Genomic DNA, 21,950 nt, shown 5'->3' on the forward strand with positions numbered 1-21,950 from the left:
TATGTTTGAAAAAATTTGCGATTTTAGCTATTTTTGAGAATATTGATCAGGTACTAGAAAGTAGTATGGGTATACGGGAAAGTAGGCTCATCTAGTTCTAGACAGAACTTCTTGTTTACAGCAGTTTTTCGCGTTAGAAGTTTTATTCATCGAGTTCATTAAATCTTGTTAAATCTTATCCGATTGGTTGTGTGAAACTGAAGCTAAACAATATAATAACGCGCCAATTGCTCCTTGCGTCATTATGGCACTCCACCAATCTTGTTTCGTGTAGTGTATTGAACTGTCGTAATTCATTAAGTCAAAAGCTGGGTTATATTTGAGCCTGTGGGGAGAAGGGGAAGAGGAGGGGGTGTCACAAAATGATTGAACCCCCCAAAAATTGAATTTCATATGGATTTACAATCCGAATATATTAAGATTTATATGTGTAATTTTTTAGCACCTTTTGCGACTTGTTCTGGCATTTTTTTTTTTTTCAATTTTTGTCTTAAAACATTTGCATATGTTCCAGAACCCTTAAGTTTTAAATGTTAAGAGTTGCACTGAATGATATCAACAACAGTATTTCGCTAGCTTTTATCGTACTAATAATATTTTCATCTCTTTCTGAATCTCTCTCTCGCATTTATGGTTTCGGAATACGGAGAAAATAACGTATTGTAATAATTGTTATTTTCGCATTATTCTTCAACTGAAGGTCTTCTTCAATTCAAAATTTACGAACAGAGAAATTTATGACAGCTATACTATTGTGGGTATGTAAAGGGCAGTAACTGCTTTTTTTTTTTTTTTTTTTTGTCACCTATTGTACGCTTGCCTTATGGTACAAGCTAGCTTATTTGGTTTCCACCGGAACAAAGACTTGAAAAAAATGCCTAATTCCAACATTTCCCTATTGTTAGTATTGAATCCAAAACGCGTTTCTTCAAATGCATCGAAAACTCATTTCTGCAGATACCGCCGTTTACCTGCCCACGGCAGTATGGTCGAGAGATTATAACTCTATATTGACAGTTGAATTCAAGAGTAACCGCAGTCGAGAAGTGCCTGCGGATAACTATATTGCTATCAATAAAATAAATTACTATGAATCAGTGTGCTCACTTTCAAATCTGATGTAGTTACGCTTTCATTTAATAGTTTTACATTAGATCAGATAAGTTGCATTAAACTGCAGTTTCTTCGTTTCGTAATTATCTTTTTATTAATTTTTATTTTTTAATATCTTGCAAAAGCTTTTGTGTTCTATAAAACAGTAGTTGCCAACAAATGTTTCCTGATGCTCAAAGCCTATTGATAGATTTCCACCGTTTTTTAACCACATTTAAAATTGTTAATTATTGATAGAATTTCTTGTGTTATAAAAGTTTTTTTTTGAGTAATCACGATTGCTTATTGTTCTCATTTGACTGTTTTTGACGTTCCTTTGATTTTTCCCACCGCCACCCTCCGCACCATCACCGTCGACGGGCTCCTCACGATGCTGCACCTATAGCGAAAGCGGTCTCCAGGTTGCATCCATGTCCTACACACACGCGCGCATACATACACAACTACACACACACACACACACACACACACCTACACACACACACATACACCTACACACACACACACACATACACCTACACACACACATACACCTACACACACATACACCTACACACACAAACACATACACACACACATACAAACACATATACACACGCATACATACAGACACCCACACATACACACACAAAAACATACACACAAACATACACACAACTACCCACACATTCATGCCTGCACACAGACACAAACACATATGCCTACACACACATACACATACCCCCCCTCACAGACACAAATACACACGCCCACACACACACACACATACACATAACACGTACACACAAACACATACCCCTCACACACAAACACACACGCCTACATACACACACTCGTGATTGCGAAAAACATAATTTGAATTCAAAATGTCAAAATTCAAATTATTATTATTATTTTTTAGATTTTGACTCTATGTCGGGATTTCTCTTATCATCTAAGTTCATGTCAATTTTGTTTTTGGAACACTGGATTTTGGACAAGGCACCAGTAATAGACAATGGTCCAGTAACAGACAGTCATAAGTTTAGATTTAAATAATAAGAAATTTAGGTGGGTAAAACTGACGTTGCTGTGGCCCATGAATACGGTGCAACCACCAAGGGTTATCATAGTGAATTTTGTGAGGCAGCGGTGAACAGTTATGAACAGCACCACGAGGTCAGCTGGTGTTTCCTGTTCCTTTAAATTCAATGAAGCTTTAGTTCTAAAAATATAGATTTTTTGCACATTTTGAATATAAAAAGGGAATTTTATCCAATATTCATCCTTTCCTCATCCTATCTATTACTGGGTATCATCAAATTTTTCATAGTCTGTTGCTGGGGGTCGGACCTTTTTTCGAAATTTGTGCAAGGAAAAATAGAATTAACTAATTCAGAGGATCCAGAAGCTGCCAAACGTTACATGAGATGTAGTTGCATGAGAGAAAAATAGTTTAAAAAGTCCAAATACATTAAAAGACTCAGAAGTTTGAGTTAACCTGAGAGCAATGTCTTAAGCATGTCTGTAACTGGTGCCGTTACCCTACATTTTCTTCAAAAGAGAAGACCATATCACTAAAGAGGAAGACAACATGTTTTTTTTTTTTAATACAAGAGTACATTTGCAGAAATATTTCAACAATAGGAACATAGGGTGGACACTTAGTGAGCGAAATTCCTAAAGTAGTTCTTATGGCTTCATCTTTTCTGTTTCGGGCAATAATGGCGTCTTTTTGTCCGCTTCGTTTCTCCAAAACGTGTGGGAGTTCTAAACGACAAAAGCAATTGAAAACTCATTTCCAGAAACGGCTGAAGAAAAAAGAAAAAGATTGACTACAAAAATACACCTATTCAGATGTTGAGGGGTGGGTTTTTGTCTGGGTTTCGCGCGACATCGTGTGTTGTCACCATGGTTACCATCTACGTCGGATCAAGGATAATGGAAGACTATACGAAGCTTCTGCGTGTATCGAAATGTTCGAACCATGTTGAACCAAATTAAAGCAGGCGTTTGCACAAAAATTCGTTGCATGTCATTTTTGTTTTTTTCTGTAGTGAGTTGATTTTGTCGTTCGGAAACATACGAATATTTTATTCTGTGTTTCTTTTTTGTTAAAATATTTCTGTAGCTCTCAAGTTTCTGAAAACTGCAATCATAGTTTTAGTTCTTTATTTCAACTTAAGCACACTAGGAATTAATGATGTTTTCTTCTTATTTCAAAAGTAATTTCTACACCTCAGAGCCAGACTAGCTTAAGTCCAAAAATTGCAATTTTCAGTTTATTAGTGCATTGTATGCAGAATTCTATCCCGCATAGAGTTATATGAACATAATTCTTTAAAAAAAAAGGCTTTGTAATTATTTACCAGCAAGATTGCCAACCTCGGAGAAATAATTTGAGGTGCATCTGTTTTAATTTCAAAATTTTGCAGAGCAACTCGGTACTTTGTATAAAAATCAAAAAAAAAAAAAAAAAAAAATCAACCTCTCATGTAAAATTGCTTTTGAGCTTTGATAATCATTTTAAGCACTAGCATACGTATAAGGATTTAATTTTCACATTTACATACCTAATAAACTAGCAAAATATAATAAAAATAAATTTAATTTCATTAAAATCTTTGGTTTGTCTGGTCAAAAAAAGGGGGGGGGGGGGAATACGGAGCAAAATTAATTCTTTGCAGAACTGTGGAGTTTGGCTATTTTTTGAGTAGCTACTCCGCAAAATACGGAGTACTTGGCAACAATGCCAGCGTTAAAAGAGCGCAATTCCTATCCTTTGTATGCACCAGACAAACGTTTTCCTTCTCTCCTGTAAAGTAGCGATTATGTGACTTACGTTAGTCTGGCTCTGAGATACAGGTTTGTTCTTGATAAATTCTGTATCTTAAGTGATGGATTTTTACATGGAGTAGTTCTGTACTAGAAACAGGATCAATGCTCGGTTGTTATAATTTGTGTCATATGTAAGTATTGAGGAATTAGTATTTCCCCTCGCCACCGTTTTTGTTTTCTCCAGTTTCAAGGTTTTTCTTTCAAATTCAGGTGGAATGTGATGTTTTATAGTGTGGCTCCGATAAATTGAGCTATGGCCTTGACAATGCTCTTTCTCGGGTAATAGGGAAGGGTAATTGACACTGAGTTTAATTGGGTTTTTTGTGTAATAGTTTCGCGAAAGTATTCCAACTCAAATGGATATATCTGTTTGTCTTGTCGCTTGTCCTACTATGAGCCTTCACTAGGTCCGGCTTACGTTCAATTTTTTGATTTGAGCAATAATACGTTTAGTTTTCAACTGCTCAAAGCTCAAAAATTCTCGAAGAGTAAATGTGAATCTTATTTAAATCTTGATCGAACACATATATTTCAAATAAACTTCATCAGAAAGAACTCTTAATGTTCAGCCTCAAAGCAGACTACTACTAAATTTGCGAGGTACATTGCAGAACAGATGCCTGAGCCACAGAACAATTCTGTTCAAATGTGAGAAGAAAACTTACAAATTTTCTGCAGAAATTCTGCAAATTTCAGTGAAATTTCTGCAGAAACCGCGGTGCTGAAAATCTGCAGAAACCGCGGTGCCGAAAAACTGCAGAAACCGCGGTGCCGAAAATCTGCAGATACTGTGGTGCTGAAAATCTGCAGATACTGCGGTGCAGAAAATCTGTAAAAACTGCAGATTTTCTACAAATATCTTCCAACTCAAGATAGATTTTTTGCAAAAATTCTGCAGATTTCTTAAAATTAGAAAAAATCTAAAACTCTCGAAAATTATGATAATTTGGCGGAAAGCTTGCAATGTTGGATTCGATAAGTCCTTTGTAGGCTTTCCCAGTAGATCTTCATCCACTACAAAGAATCTCAATCGGTTTAGGTTTGACACCTTGTTGAAGTTTTTGCATGATCAACTAATTTTCCAAATTCAGTGCTCTATAATTAGTCGTTTGTTTGAAATCTGTGATATTTCCGAAAATATCTCATTTCCACAGAAATAAATAGCAACTGTCCAGTTAAAAAAAAAAAAAAGCCTACATGAAACGATTTTGATTTTTGACACCCAATTTGTGGAAAATGTCACGTTTTTTCACGTACAATGCTTGAAGTACTTGCAGAACAATTTTGGTCAAATGATTTTACGTTGCAGAACATAGTAAAGTATTCTGCTTTGGGGATGTTCAGCATGTACAAAACGAACTATTGTTTTGTTTGCCTAATTTAAACAGTTGAAAGTTTGAGAGTAGAAATTCTAACTTTTTCTTTCATTTATTCCTAGAAATAGAAAAATCAAGAAGTTAAGGAAGAAACTAAATTTCTCCGTAGAATTTACTTTTATGATGGTTAAAATGACAGTCGAATTCAGTTTACGAACTCTGGATTTATTTGGTACGCAAAAATAATGAAATGCGGCAAACAGTTTTATGTTTCATCAATTGATTATTGGAATATAAATATTTTATTTTCATTCTTAAAAAATATCATTCAAACTCTATTTCTCAAGATTTGTTGTTATTAATGGTTATGTGAAATTATATAAGATTTGTTTTTCAGGGGAACATTTGCGTATCTGTGATCGAGGCATGACGTGTTGCACGACAGATATGGAACACAGGCTAAGTACGCACAGTCGAGCCGAATTCGATCGTCTGTTAAGAGACACCATTGGTCAGCTCAGGACGACCTTTGGGGCACAAGCACAAAAGTTTGATGGTGAGTTTTTAAAATATAATTTAGAAATATGATCTTTGAAAATTACTTGATCTTATTGTGGTTCTCTCGAATTCATCTTCTTTGTTCCTTTCACATCTTCCACAATACACTTCAGGACTTCAGGTTCCCCCGTACCAGACCACTATACGTAGTTTAACCGGTTGGATAGGGCCCGGAAGATAGCTCTGCTGTTTTGATGCAGACAGAAACCGAGCAATCCCTGGTCCAACACCCCCAGAGGTATTGATTTGGAATGGGAACTTGGAAGACTTTGTCACCATGACGTAATTTAATTAGCCCCAGTCCCTATTAATAAGCTCACAGGATGTTCGACCGGCTGGCATCGAACCCAGGACCGTCCGGTTATGAGTCCGACCTTCACCAAGAACCCTCACATTTTTCGCATAAGGTTCAAGACTCGTCTAAACCGCTTGACAATTTGACTCCGGGAGCGTGGTCGGACTGTACCTTTTAGCGTGAAGCTTTAGCAATGCTATACAACGCGGGAGAAGTGGTGTGTTTATCCCATGCCCTATATCAGAGGTCGAGTCCAGGTAGTCTTGGCGAAAAATAGCAGCTCTAACCCATGGACTTCGTGGGACACACAGTTGCTGAAGACGACCACCTTGTCTAGTGTTCTGAAAAGCCTGACTGCGACGGGGAGCTCCCGGGTTAGATTCCCGCCCCGGGCATGGGTGTACTTCCTCACTCCTGTCCTTGTCCTTTCTTTGTGTGAATGTATTGTTGTGGATTGTCTACCCAAAAATGAGTCCTTATGGCATGTGTCTACTGTGGAAGTTGGACTTCACACCAACAGAAACAGTACGGTTGGAAAAGTGAAGCTTCTCACCTCAAATTGCTGGCACACGACATCAATATCAGTCGCTAAAAAAACTCCATGAATTAATCTTGCTGACTTACTTCCCGAAGTAAAATCAGAATGGCAGACTATTCCCCAGACAGTTAACAATTTTGTTGAGCCTATTAATTTCAACGTTCTACACTTTTCTTCGTGTCGTAATTTGAATGCTCGCTGGTATTCTTCAAAATACATTTCGTATATTTTGTGATAAATAGCTAGCTACCCGTAACATGTCGCGCTTACTTTTGAATGTTATTTTTTCGAAGGTGGAGGGAAAAAAATGTTCTTTTCCGGTACGTCACTAAAAGCACTGCTTTTTGTGTCCCTCGTCTTTTATCCCATGTCAAATTTATCGTGAAAGAGACGTCTCAGTTTTCTTTGGGCGTAAAACTCCGCTCCATATTTCTAATGGAAAATGCCTCAAGCCATTGACAAACGATAGGGATCGAACTTTTTTTTCCTTTATATAAAAGAATAAATATTCAAGAAAATGTAATCCATAGTAGAAGCGTTGTTTATGTTTTGCTCGGTTTATGAAAAATGATCTAACTTTTAGTATGGGGGAAAAGTGAGATGTCATTTCAGCATGTTAATTTGATAAATGCTAAAAGTTGACAGTTTGGTTTCTTTGTTTTTAGTTTTATTGTTCCAATCCCATTTTAATAGACGCATAAATTGTTGCACGAAACGTCTTGCAAAGACTACAAATATGTTAGATCATTTTTGTCACTATACGAACTTTATGAAGAACATGATCTCTAATATGCTTCTATCTTTATAAATTTTGAACTCTTCCAGAGATAACATTTTTTTTTTTTTTTTTTTTTTTTTTTTTTGGGCTCAGTAATATGCGTATCTCAGTCTGTCACCTTGGACTTGCCCATTGGTTAATTTTTACTAATAATAAAGATCAAAGTCTGTCTGTCTGGATGTCTGTAGGATGTCTGGATCTCTGTGACACGCATAGCGCCTAGACCGTTCGGCCGATTTTCATGAAATTTGGCACAAAGTTTGTAGCTTTGGGGTGTGCATCTCGAAGCGATTTTTCGAAAATTCGATTTTGTTCTTTTCTAGTTTAATTTTAAGAACATTTCCCGGAGCAAAATTATCATAAGATGGACGAGTAAATTACGAAATTATCATGACGTGGAATGGGAGAGCGAATGAACATAGCCAATTGGCGGGAAATTCGTCATCCATTATTTGTAAATATACAGGCGAACCAAATGACCTTTTAATTTTCAACTACAGGCAAAGCCGTGCGGGTGCCACTAGTACGGACATATATGGTCAGAAAATGCATCACAAGTTTATCATAAGGTTTGGAATCATTAATTTTAAAGCAAATGAGGTCTAATATTTAGAAAATGAAACTAGGTCACATGGAAAAAGTTAGGAAAACTTTCAGTTTTAAACCGAGTAATAATTTAAGAGCTATTAGTTATTATTTGTGCTGCTGAGTATAGTGATTGCCTCTTCATAAACATGTATATTTGCGTATAGATATGGGTCTTTGGTTGTGTCGAAAATAGGATGTAAATGCACTCTGTAGACTTATATTGACGATTGTTAGCAATTAATTGAGTCAATGAAAGTGAATTCAAAACGCTTTTTTTTTTCACACAGTAGAAATAGATGCAATTGATTTTACCATTGGTCACCGAGATTATTTTTTTGTATTTATTTACTATCTAAAAAATTTTATTTAATTAAAGCTTAATTTCTCTCTTTTTTTTTTTTTTTTTTGTTTAACTACGAAAAATTTAAAGTACGTGTATCTATTTCCTACCATTTTACATTGATGAAGGTGGGAATTTATTTAGTTGGACTTTTTTTATCCAGTAAATTTAAAGCACTTTATTTTCCCCGCAACTTAAACAGCAGCAAATACATTTTTTTAATGCATCAAATACATTTTTGTACCTACTATGTGTTGAAGCATTTTTGAAAAATTCTAAAGCGTGTTTTTTTTTTTTTTTTTTTTTTTGTTTACTTAACCATTTCACAAAATAAACGAATTTCCTTCCATGAGCAATATGGCTATTTCCAAAGTAAACATTCTTTATGAAAAACATCCTTTTAAGCTTTTTGCTAAACAAATATAAATTTGGAAACAAACTGTTTCTTTTTGATGTCAAAAAAAAATATTTCTTGAAAATCTGGAATCATATAAAAAGAGATAAAGTAGAAGGTCTATATTCAGCATAAATCTTTAAGTGAAGTCACAGCGGATAAGAGTGTAACATTTGAGAAGAAAGAAATGACGTGGAAGAGTTTTATGTATTCACTTTAAGTGGGAGAATTTTTCCAGCGTTCTAAGAGTAAGAGAAACACATGAGATCGTGAGTGAAGTACATTATGCCGTTACGAAATGTTTGCACTAATGAATAAAAAATGTTACGATCAAGTTTTTTTTTCTCCAATCATTTCAACGAGTGTTATATAGTTAGTTTATTGTTATGTAAGTTGTTATACAATCAGTTTCGTTAGAAACGAATCCCATTTTGTGGAGATTTCAATTAAAAAAAAAAAGATTTTTCCATCTTCTCTAATAATGAAGCTGAAAGTCTCTCTGTCTGGTTGTCTGGATCTCTGTGACGCGCATTGTCCGTTCGTCCGAGTTTCATGAAATTGGCAAAAAATTAGTTTGTAGCATGGCGGTGTGCACCTCGAAGCGGTTTTTCGAAAATTCGATTTCGTTCTTTTTCAACTCTAATTTTAAGAACATTTTACCGAGTAAATTATCACAACATGGACGAGCAAATTACTATAACGTGGACGAGCAAATTACTATAACGTGAACGAGCAAATTACTATAACGTGGACGAGCAAATTACCATAACATGGGCGACAAAATTAACATAGCATATTGGCGAGAAATTCATCCTCCATTATTGGCATCCATAACCAAATGACCTTTTAATTTTCTACACTGTTAAAAATTCAGGAAGATTTTCTGGTAATTGTTACTGTAAAATTGCATCGCCGACGCATCGCTGATTTTTACGGTAATTTATACCGGAGAAATAAGCGATCCCAGCGCCAACTGGTTGCTGTGGCCTACCGAGGAAACCGTAAAATTTTACAGTAACATTTGATTTTTACGGTAATAGTTACTGGCAACATGGATGCCAGTAACAATTACCGTAAATTTTCCGGAAAATTTTTAACAGTGTACTATGAGCAAAACCCACTAGTTCATAATAAAACGACAAAATATGTTTTGCCTTGAAAGTTGAGAAACATATGATGTTTAGAACTTTCGAACTCCTAGTCTTCCTGTAGTCATAAAGGTTTCAAATAACTTTCAAACACAATGTTGGGAACAAAATAAATTAAAACGCTTACTATATTAAAACATTTGTAAAGACTGAAAATAATATCTTTGGGGTTTTGCTGTGCAAAGTTGCCGAAAAGGATTGAATTAAGTGTACAACATTTCTTTACACATTTTTAAATACATTCCTATTTTACTTGGAGAAACAAAAATTAAAAGTTCAGTGTAAAAGCATCATTACGTTTAATGACGCGTGGAATAAAAACAGAAGAGTAAGCGAAAATAGATAAGGAAAAACATTTTAGCGAGTTAAAATAATAAAGTTTCAGATTAGATATAATTAGCTGAGGCTATCTTAAAATAAATAAATAGCTTGAACTATCCGGATGGGATGCGTGTTTCAAAGAGTTCTTTCGAGATAAGTAGATTGATTTCAATCTGTGAGAGAAAAACTGGGTTAAGGAATTGATTAATCAAATTAAATCTGGTAAGAAATAATCAACAAAGGTTAATTGTTTCGATTAGTTTACTTATTCTAAGCTCTTTTTTTTTTTCTGTCAGCATCAGAACTAATGATAAAATTCATTTCTAGTTATGGGCATTAAATATTTTTTTTTTTTTTTTTTTTTAACCATGAAGGTTCAGCCTTGAAGATACATTACTATTACTTATCTAATGTTTACGTTTCACTAGACGGAAACGTGCGTGTTTTTATTCTCAGGGTTTTTATATAACTAAAGTCCAGCTTGCAAAAAGCTGGTAAAGGGGGAAAAAAAACAACAAATACTGGTCAAAATGATTTCAAATTTGAACTGACTGTACTTGAAGAATAAGGAAATGGTATGGAATAAGACTGAAAAGTGTGCGAGCCTTTTGATCAAGTAACGCGCTCTGCATGTGATGCTGCTTTAAAAGAACCGTGACCTTTTCACTTTAAGTACATTTTTCACTCCAGAGTTCCCGTACCTGCCACTATTTGTGATTTCAACCAGTTGAATATTATCCCGAAGACAGCTCTGATTTTTTGAGCTAGACAAGAAACCGAGCAATCCCTAGTCCAGCATCTCCAGAGTTAGGACTTTGTGACCACGAGCATATTTAACGTCCCCCAGTCAATATTAATGAAGACGGTGGACCTTCGATCTGGCCAGGATTGAACTCGGGATCCTCTGGTCACAAGTCCGATGCCTTACCGCTCAGGCCACCACGGCTCGCAAGAACCGTGACTGTGCGCTTACAGTTTTAAACAAATGCTGGTCCTTGAAAAGAGGGAAAAAGGCTGTGGTTCGATGTCTGCCAAAGATCTGAAGAAAAATGATTCGAAGAGAGAGGCACGAGGGAGGAAATCAACAGCTTCGATGCTAGTAGATGTATACACAGTATTAGAGGAGAAACATTTTTCTAAAGATAGGAACTATGTTCTATCATATAGAACATAGAGTTTTCCCCCTTCTTCAAGTACATTCAGTTTAAGTTTTAAAGTCGTTTTGACCAGTGATTCCTTTCATACAGCATTTAGAAAGTGGGACATTAATTATAGCCCCCCTGTGTGTATATATATATATATATATATATATATATATATATATATATATATATATATATATATATATATATATATATATATATATATAATGTGTGTGTGTGTGCATATGTAAATCGATCGATCGGGAGATAAATAGTCCCGCCACTTTGCAACGCTCGGTTTGGAATCGGGTTTGTTATTTTTCAAAACCGGGTTCTTGTTTTAGCAGGAATGCTGTGAAACAAATTGTTCCAATGCAGACGAGATCTTAATTGGGGAAATTTTGTCAATGGTAAAAAACAATAAACAAATTCATTCTATTACTTATTTGCAGACAGTTGTGTTCATTCCCTATGGCGACTTCGTTGAAGAACAATTTTTCACATAATTAAACTAATTACATGCAACGGGAAATAAAGATTTGGAAAGTAATCGCTTTAGTTCATCAGAAGCACGTGCCTTTTGGCGAAAAACTCTGAAGGGAAGTCAATAAAAAAATATTTTAAAAAAATGCTATTCAACTAAAAAATGGATTTAAACACTTTTCCTCCGAATGCATGCACGGAAGATAAATAATACGGGATATGCTGAGGGGGAAAAAAGTATAGAATTTATAACAATAAAATAACGTTGCTTTAGGCATAGTTCCATCGAGAACAAATAATAATAGATGTGTGTTTGCACAGCGCCCCTTTTTTTTTTTTTTCGTTTTATAGAATGCGATGCATTATTATTATTTTTTTATTCCATTAAAGTAAACGGCAGCTTTAATTTTAATAACATTTTCAGAGCATAAAAGGCGGAATTTTAAAACGCGTTTTTTAGAGTAAAACGATACCTTTTCTCTTTGTGTATAACAGCACAGTTAGAACATGATTTATTAGCAGCGGAAAGAATTAGGAGGGAAGGATCTGCGCAAATCATCTACATGGCAGCCAAAGGAAGGTATGATGGTTTTTAGATTACCGAATGCATTTATTTTATTTATTCATTTAATTGAATTCACCAAATCCGGATGTGGTTGAGGAAGGAAAAATAAAAACAAAAACATGCCTTCGCAGGGGAGTGAAATTTCATTTTATTTGTAGATGATGAAGTGCAATTTTTCTATCTTTTTTTTTAAAGTACGGTTTTCATACTTGCTTTTTGAGGAAGAGGTAAAATTATAAATAATTTACTAGCACTCAAAATATTGAACCTTTTTTCACTGTATTTAATAAAGCTGAAACGAAAGTTGGTCAACATATGCTTTCATCATGCAAAAAAGTTGGTCAACATATACTTTCATCGTGCAACAAAGTTGGTCAACGTATGCTTTCATGATGCAACAAAGTTTGTTAACGTATGCTTTCATCGTGCAACGAAGTTGGTCAACATATGCTTTCATCGTGCAATAAAGTTAGTCAACATATGATTTCATCGTGCAACAAAGTTGGTCAACATATACTTTCACCGTGCAACAACGTTTGTTAACTCATGCTTTCATCGTACAACAAAGTTGGTCAACGTATGCTTTCATCGTGCAACAAAGTTAGTCAACATACGCTTTCATCGTGCAACAAAGTTGATCAACGTATGCTTTCATCGTGCAAAAAAATTGGTCAACGTATGCTTTCATGGTGCAACAAAGTTGGTCAACGCATGCTCTCATGGTGCTATGCTTTCATCGTCAAACCTTTGAGGTTTGATTTTTAAGCTTAACAATGATCGTAGCAACACAGTCACCTATGTGTCAAATCTCCAGAAAACGAAACTTTTGAGCGCAAATATTTTTCAATTTCGAAACCTTTTGTTTTCTTTCTTTTTTAAATTCTTACATGAAAGTGTTGCCTCCTAGAAAAAACCATAAAAATAGCCCAGCAAATTTCCAATTATTTAACTCATTAATAAAAAATTTTTAAAAATGCCTTGTTCACGGAAATTTTGAAAAAAAAAAAAAAAAAAAAAAGAAAAAACTTTTAATATTTAAAAATCGAGGCCAATTTAATATCAAAGTAGTAATTTTTTTAATTGTGCAAACAATCAGTTATTTTAATGATTAGTGGGAACATAATATTTTTGCTCTCTTAATTAAAATACGGCTTAATTAGAAGTTTCAAATGTATGTTAAAAAATAGTATTTAGTAAATTTGAGGACATACTGGCAATTGTAAAATTTCTATTATTGATGTATTTCTCCTCCTTCATTTATTTTCACCTCAGAAACAAAGACGTGGATAAGGGCTGTCACGGAGGTGAGGAATTTTCCATTAATATAGACCTAATAGATACATTTTTCAGGCAATTTTTTTTTTCTTCGTTGCTACAATCTGCACTTGTTAAACATATGGAAACATGTTCACTTCTTTTTTTACATTGATTTACATCCCCGAAATTCAAGTTCACGGATGTGAGAAGTCAGAATAACTACACTAGGTTTTTAAAGCAAAATCTATCTTGTTTTTTTTGACAAAAATCTCACAACTGCAACTATGGCTGAAAATAAACAAGGGCGTACAACCCTTGTATTATGGAAAGTAAAATTTGATGTCATTACTGCCAACCTGTTAATGAGAAATGGCATTTCGTGTTTAGGTAACGGACGTGAGAATTTATTGTGGGACATGACTCCTTGTCCTTCTAAAACGAACTAAAACACAATATTAAAGAATCAAATATGCTTAAACAATTAGGATGAGACACTTGTGAAAGGAATAATAAATAAATAAGTACATAATTTTAATTAAACAAATTATTAAGCAACATAAACAGTCACTCAAGGTGTGTGACATGCCACGGAGGTGAGAATTCACATGTTGCGAACCAAAAATATACTAAAATAAAAATTATTACTAAAAAATTGTTTGCAGGTTTAAATGGATAGGATTTTTGATGAAATTAAAAATCATTGTTAAATGAATTGTTCCTTAAAGTTTTTACTGTAAATGCGTGTGACAGAAAAGTTACACTTTTTGAACAATGACCCGCATAAAGAATAATCAAAAGTAGACACAACATTTGCATTTTTTATCTCGATAATTGAATAAATATTTGCAAATTTTCCCTCTCATTTTTTTTCTCTCTTTAAACAGCAATGTATTCATTCGCCAATAATCAGCTGTGGGATTTTGACTTAGTTTATGGGTGTAATAATTTATTCCTTTCGTTGCTTATCGCTATTTATCGCTATTTATTGTCCTTCGAACCATGCTATCTTCACAACGTTAATAAACTGAATTTTCGAACAACTATCGCGTCCCCAAATGCAAATATTCTATTCTTGAAACATTCTAAACTTGCGAGGCAATAATTGGACAATGTCCGGAATTATAGTAACGAGAGAGAAAAAAAAAAGGAAAACGTTGAAATGCTGAAAATGCCAAAGGATAAGAAAGTATTCAATATTATTGCCATTTACTTAAAATGTATAAATGCACTTTTTGTTTGCTTGAAGCACTAACCACCATTTCTGATTCTCCACATACCACATTACGATATTAATATTTTATTAACGCTCGCAAGTATTTTTTATGTTGAATTTCAACCACATCTCTCAGCGAGGACAAACTTCGTTTTTAATGGAGTCCACAATTTTTTACCATAGTACGTAGGATATTTTCTAATAGGAAGAACAGGAATTTTAAAACACGGAGAGGAAGAATCATCATATAATCTTAAATCAGTCCATAAGCAATCCGATCCTGTATGAATTACGGTTCATAACATTAAACGAATATCTTATGCTTTTTTTCTCCTCAGTTTGTTCAACACGGGGTGGAGGGAAGGTATAGTGGCTTTGAGACCAAACATTGTTTATTCTTTATGCCTGCAGTATAACGTTCCCGATGAATCTTTCATAATGGTCTAGTGGAGGTTCATTATTTTCCCTCCCCGCTTTCCTGCTAAGTCTCGAGATTTATTCTGGCTTATTCATGGATGATAAATAAAGAAGATTCCACCAGAAAGCCTTTTTTCAATTAGAGTGCGTTTTGGGGAAGAAGTTTTATTGCCGAAAATATATGGCATAGAGCTGCAGGATTGATGGCCCAACAGCTTTTGCGCAGTAAACGGAAAAATGTATTTTTTGGATGATATCAGAATAAAATTTCGGTTTTGCCTCAAGTCTGCTAAGACTAACGAGGAAGTTAGATTAAAAGACAGTCAGTTTTCTATTTTTATAATTGTTAGCACCATTAATCAGATTGCATTGCCTGGGTCAACTAACGGCTACTTTCTCTCACATGCTAGAGGCAACTACAACCAAACAACGGTCGTGCTGAATGGGGGTCGTTTCCAGAATTTTAAAAGCTTTTTTTTTTTTTTTTTCTGAAAGAACGTGCTTAAAAACATAGGATCTAAACATTTTTTAAATCATTTGTTTAAGTTTAATATTTTTAAAAAATTACTTAAGTCGTTGCGCTTTCATTGTTTACATTTCTTGCCGATGACATCATAAATGATGAAATGCCATTCTGTGTTGCCATTCACAGAGCAAAATATTTAATTCGCATCTTTACTCACGTGTATTGGCAATGATATGGTTGACAGCAAGCGTAGAAGCGCAATTTTAATTCGCTTCTTGATTGTTATAATGTGGAAACGCGGTGCAAAATACGCCAAAGAGCATCATTTGTGACGTCATCAAGAACACGCCTTGTTTGCAAAATCGGACGTTTTAAAAAAATAATCAAAAAAAATAACTGTTGGGGAAAATGAAAGAATTTTCTCGGTCCATGTTTTTTTTTTTTTGAGCAATCACGATTGCTTATTGCTTTCATTTGACTGTTTTTGATGTCCTTTGATTTTTCCCACCGCCACCCTCTGCACCATCACCGTGGACAGGCGGGCTCCTCACGCTGCTGCTCCTATAGCGAAAGCCGTCTCCAGGTTGCATCCGGGTCATTCCATGTCAAGTGATCCAAAGTTTTTTCCCTCACCTTTTTGTATTTCTTTGAAATTTATCTCATCAATTGTACCCTTTGAGGTAATCAAAAAGTCCAAATTTTTAGATTTTTATCTCTATTATTTTTTTATTTATGACACTTTGATTTTTCGAAAAACCCTCTTTTTTTCATGGATGTTTGAACATAAAATGGACGATAACTCAGCACCAAATGTAGATAGAAAGATTTGGTGAAAAGCATGTTAAAGTACATTAGTTGCTGTTTAATTGGATATGCAACATGACTAATTTCAGAAAATTTTTAATTTAAAAAAAATGAAATTTAAATTTTAAATTTAAATTTCTCAGAAAAGGTACAATGAATTTTTTAAAAAAATTCTCAAAAATTTGTGTGTATTTCATCTTTATTTGTGCAAAGTTTCAAGTTGGGATCTCAATGGGATCATATTTTTATGAATTTTTAAATAAAAATTTAACTTATGAAATAATGACATTTTTCAGATTCTAACTAGTTAAATATAGGGTTCTCTTACTAAGGATGGTCTAGTAAGTAGTAATTGATCATGACTATGCTTGAAATGAGCTGACATGAATTTGTAGATTTCTACCCCCCCCCCCCCCCGGGCCACACAACCACTTTTTATCTTTTATCTTTTTTTTTTTTTCCAAAACTATTTAAAAAAAAAAAAAAAAAAGCTGGCACGTAAGAGTTATAATCATAATAAACTGGGATGCACGCTGCTAAACATCAGCAGTGACTAAGGCTTATAAATGGGGGGGAGGGGTCATGAAAACTAAAAGTCAGAAAAACTTTAACAGACAAATAGAACCACTCATTTGCAGCTTTTTTTTTTTTCATTCGAAAAGTGGGACGATAGGGGGAGGGGGAAAGGGAGGGGGAAGAGCAATCTGGAATGAAGCTTAACAACATGGAAGGTTATGCTCAAACTAGCAAAATTTGTTTTGATCTATAATTGCTTTTGAATATATGCATAAATAGATCTCGCTGCATTGCTCTCCTTTACAACTGAAACTAAAAAGAAAACTAGCATTAAAGAAAAGAAGACCGCCGCACTCCAAATGTTGTAGAAAGACAGTTTTATGCGGAGATACATATGATCTGATTCTTAGATTGATTTATAGTTTAGTGTGAAAAGAATGGGAGGAAACACTTCTATTTTGCTATGATCTTGGGGCAAACTATTTCTTTCCTCCCTCCAAAATTGAAAGTTGGCGCAGGGGTAGGGGATGAAATGAATCATAACTTTCCTTATCAGATAGTGAATTAATCAAGTGAATTTCGGATTGAAAAAGAAACACTTGATCCGAAAAAAAAAGCGTCAGGTGAGGCGTGATACTATTATAGTGTTAATCGTGTGTGTGGGTGGGGGGGGGGGAATGTACTTCGGGTCCTTGCTTTAAAGAAGAACATTTACCAGCTTTTTATATGCTTTCTATTCATTTTGTTTTATTTTATTAATTATTTATTTTTTGCGTTTTGAAAAAAAAAAAAAGTGGGTGGTGCTGGGGAGGGGGGCTTTTTTTTGCTTTAAAGAAGATTATTTACCAACTTTTAATAAGTTTGCTATTTATTTTGTTTTATTTATTTATTTATTTATTTAATTTTAATTTTCGAAATGTTTTGAAAAAAAATTAAAAGTGGTGGGGGGGGGGGGGGGGTTTACTAATTTACAAATTCATGTCAGCTCATTTCAAGCATAATCATGATCAATTACTATTTACTAGACCATCCCCAGTAAGAAAACCCAATATTTAACTAGTTAGAATCTGAAAAATGTCAGTATTTCATAAGTCAAATTTTATTTAAAAATTCATAAAAATATGATCCCATTGAGATCCCAACTTGAAACTTTGCACAAATAAAGATAAAATACACACAAATTTTTGAGAATTTTTTAAAAAAAAATTCATTATACCTTTTCTGAGAAATTTAAATTAAAAGTTTAAATTTCATTTTTTAAAAATTAAAAATTTTCCGAAATTAGTCATGTTGCATATCTAATTAAACAGGCAACTAATGTACTTTAAAATGCTTTTTACCAAATCTTTCTATCTATATTGGTGCTGAGTTATCGTCCATTTTATGTTCAAACATCCGTGAAAAAAAGAGGGTTTTTCGAAAAATCAAAGTGTCATAAATAAAAAAATAATAGAGATAAAAATCTAAAAATTTGGACTTTTGATTACCTCAAAGGGTACAATCGATGAGCTAAATTTCAAAGAAATATAAAAGGGTGAGGGAAAAAATTTCCCAAATTTTGGATCACTTGACATGGAATGACCCATCCATGTCCTACACACACGCGCATACATACACAACTACACACACACACACACCAAACACACATACATACAGACACTTACACATATACACGCACAAAAACCTACGCACACACACACAAAACTACCCACACTTTCATGCCTGCACACAGACACAAACACACATGCCTACACACAACATACCCCATACACACAAACGCACATATCCCCCCCCCCCCACACACACACTCGTGATTGCGGAAAAACATAATTTGAATTCAAGATGTCAAAATTCAAATTAATTTTTTTTTTTTTTTTTTTTTTGCTTATTTTATCAATTTCAGTGACTAGAAGTACTACTTTTTATTGAAGGAAACAACCTTATTATGATGTGGTTATTTTCCTAGTTTGGGATACGAATCTTTAGACTGAATTTAAGACTTAAAATTTTTTAAAAAGTGAGATAGAGAGAATATCAGACTTTTAATAATAATAATTATTATTATTTTAAGTTTTTCATTTTTTTTTTTTTTTTTTTGTAAACATAAAACCTCACCAAGCAAAGCAGACAAAACCGATATTGTACTCAAAATTCCACTAATCTTAAGTTTAACCAGTTTTTTTTGTAACTTAGCTTCTTCTTTTTTTTTTTTTTTTTTTTTTTTTTTTTTTTTTTTTTTTTTTTTTTTCACGTAACGCCGAACCGTCCGCTCAAAATGTTTTCCTTTCATGCGCCAAAATTTTAAATGATGTTATGAATTTTTTTTAGCGAAATTGCGCTTAAGTATTTACTAGTTAGTTAAAGCTACCCAAGAAACAAGAAATATTCGCACCCCGGTTGAAAGGATTTGCTCCAGACTGTTAGTCGAACAATTACCTCACAATGATAGAATGCTGTTATTATTTATTTTTTTGTATCAGCAATTCTGATCGATTGCCGTTACCAAAACATTTTCATTCAGGAATCTCAATTTATCAGATTTCTGGAGAGCAAACAAAGAAAGCAGATTGCAAGCTCGTATACAAAGCTGGGACTTGATCCCAGGAATCCCACAAAAACAACAATAATCTTCGTATCCGGATCATTTATTTAAGGAAATTGTTAGCGTTTCTCCTTCGTAGGCTCCCTCTGCTGTTCTTTTTGAGTAGTGCTTCTTGGAATTAGTGGAAAGATTCAGAAGTAGGATTACTGATCTCTAAGCAGCCAGACCCATAATTGTTTGTTCCTCCTTTTGCGTTGTTGGCTCAATATCTCCCTCTGGTCTGGATTGTATCTTACCCTTTCGTGGTTTCTTCTGCTTTTTATTTCGAAGGCAACGACAAATAATATGTGTTTCCAAAAGTATTACTTTCGATCATTATTTTTCTGTGCCCCCACCCCCCCCCCCAATTGATTTCAAATATGAAAAACCTCTGCAAGAAAACAGAAATACTGCTGAAAACTATTTGTTAGTTTGAGTGATAAGAATAACGTTGATCAGGCACGAAATTTGCAAATAATTGCAGACTCTAGTTTCGGGGTTAAGCACGCGTTTGAAATCGTTTGCTAATTTTTCAGTTGAAGGGCTCGGGGCAGAAATGTGACAAGCCACAAGTATTGACTTTTCGATCAGAAATGTTGTTTCTGATAACTAAAATTGAAATAAACATGACAATGGATTATGTCGTTTAGAGAAAAACATATCTGGTTTTAATACTGCAGAATATAGAATGTATACCTTTGAAAAATTCTATAAATATTTTTTATAAGGTGGAAATTGGTCTACTGAAAAATTCATAACATTTGGCATATCACATTCTTGCCCCGAACTCTTCAATTTATCAGTTCAAAACACTGAAAAAATAAATAATCATTAATTAATTTTAAGTTTTCATTAATTACATTTTCAGTATTAAGGTATTGTTTCTGTTTCTTATTTCCTAGTTGTTTTGCTGCGTTTCCATTGATTGAGTATCATCCGCTGTCTAAAAACTGTACTTACTTTCTTTGTTTCTCCTAACATTTTGTTTTAAAGCCAATGGCAAATTCTAAATGGTTGTAAGTAGTTAAGTTGTAAGTAAGAAGGGGGAATAATCAAAACTTTTTGAGTTTAATAAATTCGGTTGAACAGTAGTTCAGTTAAAATACTGACAACATTAAAAAAAAAAAAAAACATGTTTGTTCTTCTTTTTTTTTTTATGTCGACTCAGTATCTTTTGCTGTCCAAATAGACGTCAGTCTTCTCTTTTCAGCTCCCTCTTCTTTTAAACTGTACTCAAATGGTTTTAATTTTAATTTGATGTGTAAAATTTTTTACCTTAATTTAAAAATTAGTGCAGCAGCTGAGCCCCCGTGATTTCCAATGCAAATTTAGTCATGCTAGTAAATCCGAAATTATAATGAAAGCGGAGCCAAAATATTTTAGACATCTGTGTTAACAGCATTTCCTTACATTTTTCGCATTATTAAAATATTTTCTTAAAAAATATTTACATTTGTTATTTGGTTCAAGCAAGGGCTCCCCGATGGGAGGTCACGGGAGGGTCACCGTCACCTTCAATAAATTTCTTTAATCGGCAAATTTTGTTTGACGATTCAGCAAAATTATCGTCATTCGGCAAAATTTGGAGTTCCATTCGGCATACATATCATAATTCTGCGAAATTTGGAGTTCTGTTCGGCAAAATTATCATCATTCGGTGAAATTTGGAGTTCCAATCGGCAAAGTTGTCATCATTCGGCAAAATTTGGAGTTCCATTCGGCTAAGTGGTCATCATTCGGTGAAATGTGGAGTTCCATTCGGCAAAATTATCATCATTCGGTGAAATTTAGAGTTCTATTCCGCCAAGTTCTCATCATTCGACAAAATTTGGAATCGGCAAATAGAGAATTTCTGCCCTTCCAAACATTTGAGTTCGGGGTGCCACTGAGTACAAGTGAAAAGTAACATCATGAAAAACAACATTCCATTAAAATATTTTAGCATTACTCAATAGTTCTTATAAAAAATATATAAAAATGCTCTTATTTAGGTAATTTTACCATCGCGAACTTTTTGATGATGCGTGTTCTGGCGTCATCTGCTATTTTTCATCATGTTTCTCAGAATGACGGAAAATAAACTTTCTTTGCAAAGCTAATTAGATTCTTGGCATTCCCAGTCTCTAGGCGTCGCGCCTAGAAAGATTAGTGGTGGTCGTAGTTCATTTAATTTACCTAAGAACTTGGGTAAAAGCAAAGAAAGAGTTTCGGAAACATTTCTTAATTGCGCCCTATCACCTTTGTTATTCACCTATTGTTACCCTGATACATTTCAGTAATAATGAGGTACGCGTTTACCT

The 21,950-nt window shown here is 34.1% G+C and overlaps 1 protein-coding gene across 1 annotated transcript in view; it reads left to right on the top strand.

Annotated features, from left to right (window-relative positions):
* Positions 1-5,645: 5,645 nt before the first annotated feature.
* LOC129217085 (glypican-6-like) overlaps positions 5,646-21,950 on the top strand; it is a 115,923-nt gene continuing 99,618 nt past the window's right edge. Inside the window, exon 1 of the mRNA XM_054851333.1 lies at positions 5,646-5,802. Coding sequence (XP_054707308.1) covers positions 5,673-5,802 — 130 coding nt within the window. The 5' untranslated portion in view covers positions 5,646-5,672. The remainder of the gene's footprint in view (positions 5,803-21,950) is intronic.

The sequence above is a fragment of the Uloborus diversus genome, chromosome 2 (genome assembly GCF_026930045.1).
Source record: "Uloborus diversus isolate 005 chromosome 2, Udiv.v.3.1, whole genome shotgun sequence".
Taxonomy (NCBI): Eukaryota; Metazoa; Arthropoda; class Arachnida; order Araneae; family Uloboridae; genus Uloborus; species Uloborus diversus.